The 4,839-nt window shown below is 45.1% G+C and overlaps 1 pseudogene and 1 gene segment (V, D, J or C); both read left to right on the top strand.

Moving 5' to 3' along the window:
• Positions 1-727: 727 nt before the first annotated feature.
• On the top strand, positions 728-1,280 carry LOC122116696. The segment is given in 2 exon segments: positions 728-836; positions 955-1,280. Coding segments are annotated over 2 exon segments (366 nt in total).
• A 1,714-nt stretch (positions 1,281-2,994) lies between these two features.
• On the top strand, positions 2,995-3,784 carry LOC122116640 (annotated as a pseudogene).
• The last annotated feature ends 1,055 nt before the right edge of the window (positions 3,785-4,839 follow it).

The following is a 4,839-nucleotide window of genomic DNA, read 5'->3' as shown; positions in this document are numbered from 1 at the left end:
AGTAAAAATTGTACCTGGTGACATGGCAAATCACAAAAACTTAAGAAATTTTGGACTTTTCTGGTAGCAACATGCTTTTGCTTCAGCCCTCTAGCCATCTAACCACAGGACATGCTGGCTAAAACCTTTGATATAGTTGTTCTCCCTGGCTTTGAAAATTTTCCTATGTACCAAAATTTTCCTTTATGCAGTAAAGTCAATAAGGAAGAGTTGGACTCAACCTTTATAACTGCTTGGGAAGAATCACATGTTACTTTGTGTATATGTGTGTTTTAGAAGAGCCTGAAGCATGAATTGCTTGAAAACTTAACAGCTTATATATCTCTTGCTATGTGAGGGAGATGTTTAATGCATAGAGATATTAAACCAGTTAAAAATATCCACAAATTCTATTTTTTCTATATCTTCACTTCTCTGCATGTTCTAAATATGAGGCACGAAATTATTGCTTTATTCTTCTCCCTTTCAAGTGTCATGACACAAAGATTGAAAAACTCAAGAGAAATGGTCATCATCCCTGAATGCACCAATAGATCTATTCAAAGGACAGTAGACTCATCACAGCTTCTGCTGTATGTGTGAAACACATCTGGACTAAATTAAGGTATGTGGGCACCGTGGAAATATGAGGATTTCCTGAGTTGAGCTGGTCCTATACCTATTCACAGCTTTACCAAGCTTTGCTGATTTGCATATGCTCAGAGCACTGCCTACTGCCCCAATGACTTCATAATAGGCTGCTCACACTCTGTGCAGCAGTCAGTCGCAGTCAGCACACAGCATGGACATGAGGACTCCTGTTCAGCTCCTGTGTCTCCTGCTACTCTGGCTCCCAGGTAAGGAAGGACAGCACTCCTCCCATCCTGTGTGTTCAGTGCTGGTTGTGTCTTCAGGGAAGGCCTCCTATATCATGACTAACAGTGTGGATATTTGTGTTTATGTTTCCAATGCCAGGTTTCAGATGTGACATCCAGATGACCCAGTCTCCATCCTTCCTGTCTGCATCTCCAGGAGACAGAGTCTCCATCACTTGCCGGGCCAGTCAGGGCATTAACTATTATTTACACTGGTATCAGCAGAAACCAGGGAATGTTCCAAAGCTTCTGATCTATTATGCAAAGAATTTAGCCTCTGGAATTCCATCAAGGTTCAGTGGGAGTCAATCTGGGACAGAGTTTACACTCACCATCAGCAGCCTGCAGCCTGAGGATTTTGCCACTTATTACTGTCAACAGGATAAAAGTTTCCCTCCCACAGTGATATAAGCCATAACAAAAACCTCCTATTGAAGCAGAAGTGAGAGGCTGGGCTGCCCAGCTGCTGCTCCTGGTGCCTCCAATTGCTGATAGAGCTTCTCAGATGTATCAATGCTATGAACACTTTAGTAGTTCTTCATTGAAATGTGAAGGCTCCTCTGAATCTTTGTCCCTTTTCTCCTCCTCTGTCTACAAAGCACAGACATGGCCATGTCTCTCTCATGTAAAGTCATCCTTTCTGATTCACACAGTAAAACAGAAGCCAGACAAGAATCTCTAGGAAGAAATTGTTTTAATTCAGGAAACGAGTCTAATCATTAGGTTGTTAACTCCTGGGTCATCAGAAAAGTTGGAAGGAGGAGTGTGGCATTCTCTGGTTCTGTGAGGCTATTTTAGGGTTTTGAGCACACAGTCCTGTGATTCTCCACCCTGTGGAAAAAGCCAGGGTGAGTGGCTGAGGCTCTCACCTGACCCAACTGCCTCTCCAGGGGAATTCTCCAGGCCTCACTTCTGATCACATGTCATCCTGTTTATGTCAAGAATTATACATGTCTCTCTAGTTCACCAAATCTCATCAAAGAATGACCTAATGAACTCTGCAGGAAACAAGAGACCGAACAGGGATTTGAGCTTTTACACACAATCATAATGATCATAATGATGTATTGAGATAACTGACTGTCAAGCATGGTCACTTTTCCCCAACTGTCAGAAATAGTCCACCTAAGTGATAGCATTAAAATTAAAACTCACTTAAATTTGATTGTAATTTGTTTCTACCAATCTGGGAATATGAACTTTAAAAATAATAACAAACTTCATAATTCTTTGGCAGGAAATAATCAGAAGTTGGAAATTGTATGAAACATCACAAGTTGTTCATGATCTTACACAGCAAAAAAACAAATAATTTCTTGTAAAGCAAATCAGATGTAAAATGATATCACAACACACAAAAAGGAAAATACATTACTTGGATTAACATGTCTTTTCCTTCTATGCGCTAGTGACTCAAACCTGCAATCTTAGCTACTCAAGAGGCTGAGATCTGCGGATTGTGGTTCAAAGCCAGATGGGCAGGAAAGTTCTTGAGACCTTTATCTCCAATAAATCACGGGAAAACCAGAAGTTGAACTGTGGCTCAAGTGGTAGAGTGTTTGCCTTGAGATGAAGAGCTCAGGGACAGTGCCCAGGCCCAGAGTTCAAGCCTGACAACAACAAAAAAGAAGGAAAGGAAAGGGAGGGGAAGGGAAGGGAAGTGGAGTGAAGGGGATGGGACGGGAGGGGAGGGAAAGGGGGGAATGGAGGGAAGGGGATGGGAGGGAAAGGAAAGGTGAAAAGAAAAGGAGAGAAAGAAAGAAAACTTTCAATTCATAAGTACTTTATAAAGAAACACAGGGGGTGTGCTGCGCAGGCAGGAACATGGCGGGCCGGCATCCTGAGCGCCTTGGGCCATCCTGAGCGTCGCGGGTGGCCCTTGTCCCCTCGTGGTCCCTGGCGCCGGCGGCTGTGGCAGCAGCAGCAGGAGCGAGAGCGGCAGAGGGAGCTCATGGGGCTCATGGGGCCTTGGGGAGTCCTTCTGCCAGCGCGGGCGGCTCAGGGCCTGGCGTCCAGGCGGGAGTTGGCCGGGGCCAGCGAGAGAGCGGTGGGATAGAGGCAGCATGAGTCAGCCGGCATGGAGGTCGCCCAGCCTGCTGGTGGACCCTACGCAGGAGAAGGTGCGCCGCCACTGCCGGTACCCCATCAGCATGCAGATCCTGCTGCCATCAAAAATAGGATTAATTTAGAAGACAATGTACAATATGCATCCATGAGAACGCTAAAAGTGAAGAGACCTCATTTTGATGTTTCACTGGTTTATTTAACTCGAAAATTTATGGATCTTGTCAGATCTGCTCCTGGGGGCATTCTTGACCTAAACAAGGTTGCAACGAAACTGGGTGTGCGGAAACGAAGAGTGTAAGACATCACCCATGTTTTAGATGGAATCAACCTGGTTGAAAAAAAATCTAAGAACCACATTCAGTGGATGGGGTTTGACCTTAACAACTTTGGAGCAGTGCCCCAACCAAAGAAGCTGCAGGAGGAGCTTTCCAACCTGTCCGACATGGAAGATGCTTTGGATGAGTAAATCAAGGGCTGTGCTCAGCAGTTGTTTGAGTTAACCGACGACAAGGAAAATGAGCGGCTGGCCTAGGTCACCTACCAGGATATTCACAACATCCAGGCCTTCCACGAGCAGATTGTCATCACAGTGAAGGCGCCCGAGGAGACCAGGCTAGATGTGTCAGCTCCCAGAGAAGACTCCATCACTGTGCATATCCGAAGCACCAAGGGGCCCATTGACTTGTACCTCTGTGAGGTGGAGCAGACCCACCTGAAGAGCAAGACCTCCGATGGAGCCGAGGCCTCCTCCTCTAAGATCAAACATCCAAAAGGTTCTGGAAAAGAAGAAAATCCTCAGTAAAGTAAAGGAAGAGTCGCCTGATGTGAGCAGTGGGTGGCATTTGAGAAATAGATCATGGTTCTCTAGAGCATCCCACATAGATGAATTATGCATCGGCATGATTCTCAGAGCAATAAATCACCCACGAAGTGGACTTCTTCACACTCAGCAGCAAGCCGCATGAAGGGCAGGAGTGGCTTGGAGTGGCTCCCTTATTGGATGCCTAAAGTATTATGGTTTCTGCATTGGAAAGCAGCTTTTACAACTAACTATTCACTGCTTACTGTCTCTGAACTAGACTCCTGGCCTCGTGAAATGACTTGATCACAGCACATGATCAGGCCGGGAACGGACAGTTCCCAGTACACTCTGCCCTTCCCCAGAGGAGGCTGTGGTACCTCACAAAGGAAATTGCCTTACACTGGTTCACGTGTGCAGTGAAGCGTTGCCCACGTGTCTCAATGTGATGCCTTTGTGATAGCTGTAAAATGTTCAGGTCACTGATGAAATATGTCTGAGTGGCGCTTTTACCCTGTACAGCTCAAAGAATGTGTGTATGGAAAGTGACAGATGAGTGCTCTAGTTTCCTCTCTTTTCTTTTTTTTTTTTTAATTTTATTTTATTTTATTTGAGAACATACTGTACAGAGGGGTTACAATTACATGGGCAGGATAATCCATACATTTCTTACCTAGCATTGCAGCCTCCTCCTTTGTTTACCCTTCACCTCCCTTCCCAGCCTCCCCCCTCCCTCCCACCCAATCATACCCCCCCTCCCCTCCCCACACCGACATTGTAAAGCTGGTTTTGGCATGACATTTTGTACTTCTCATTGTTGCAACAGGTCCACCTGAATCCTTAAACGACTTGTTTGTCCCCGTCTCCTCCACATGTTATACTGACATCAAATATAGTGAAAGCGGGGGTTACACTGTGGGGGAGGGACATACAAAGCAACAAAGAAATAATCTTATAAATGCGTTAGAAACACATGCATGAAAGAAACAAAAACATTAAAATTCCTCTCTTTTCTCTAACTTATTAGAATCCTCAGGATGAGGGTTACAGGAGAGCTTTTCCGAACTTCTACGTGGAGAAGTGTACTGGTACCTTTAAGTTCATGGATTTCATCCACGT

Source organism: Dipodomys spectabilis, unplaced genomic scaffold (genome assembly GCF_019054845.1).
Source record: "Dipodomys spectabilis isolate Male_0828 unplaced genomic scaffold, ASM1905484v1 ptg000137l, whole genome shotgun sequence".
NCBI classification, from domain to species: Eukaryota; Metazoa; Chordata; class Mammalia; order Rodentia; family Heteromyidae; genus Dipodomys; species Dipodomys spectabilis.
Note: the sequence above shows the minus strand (reverse complement) of the source record. Positions and strands in the feature narration are given on the sequence as shown.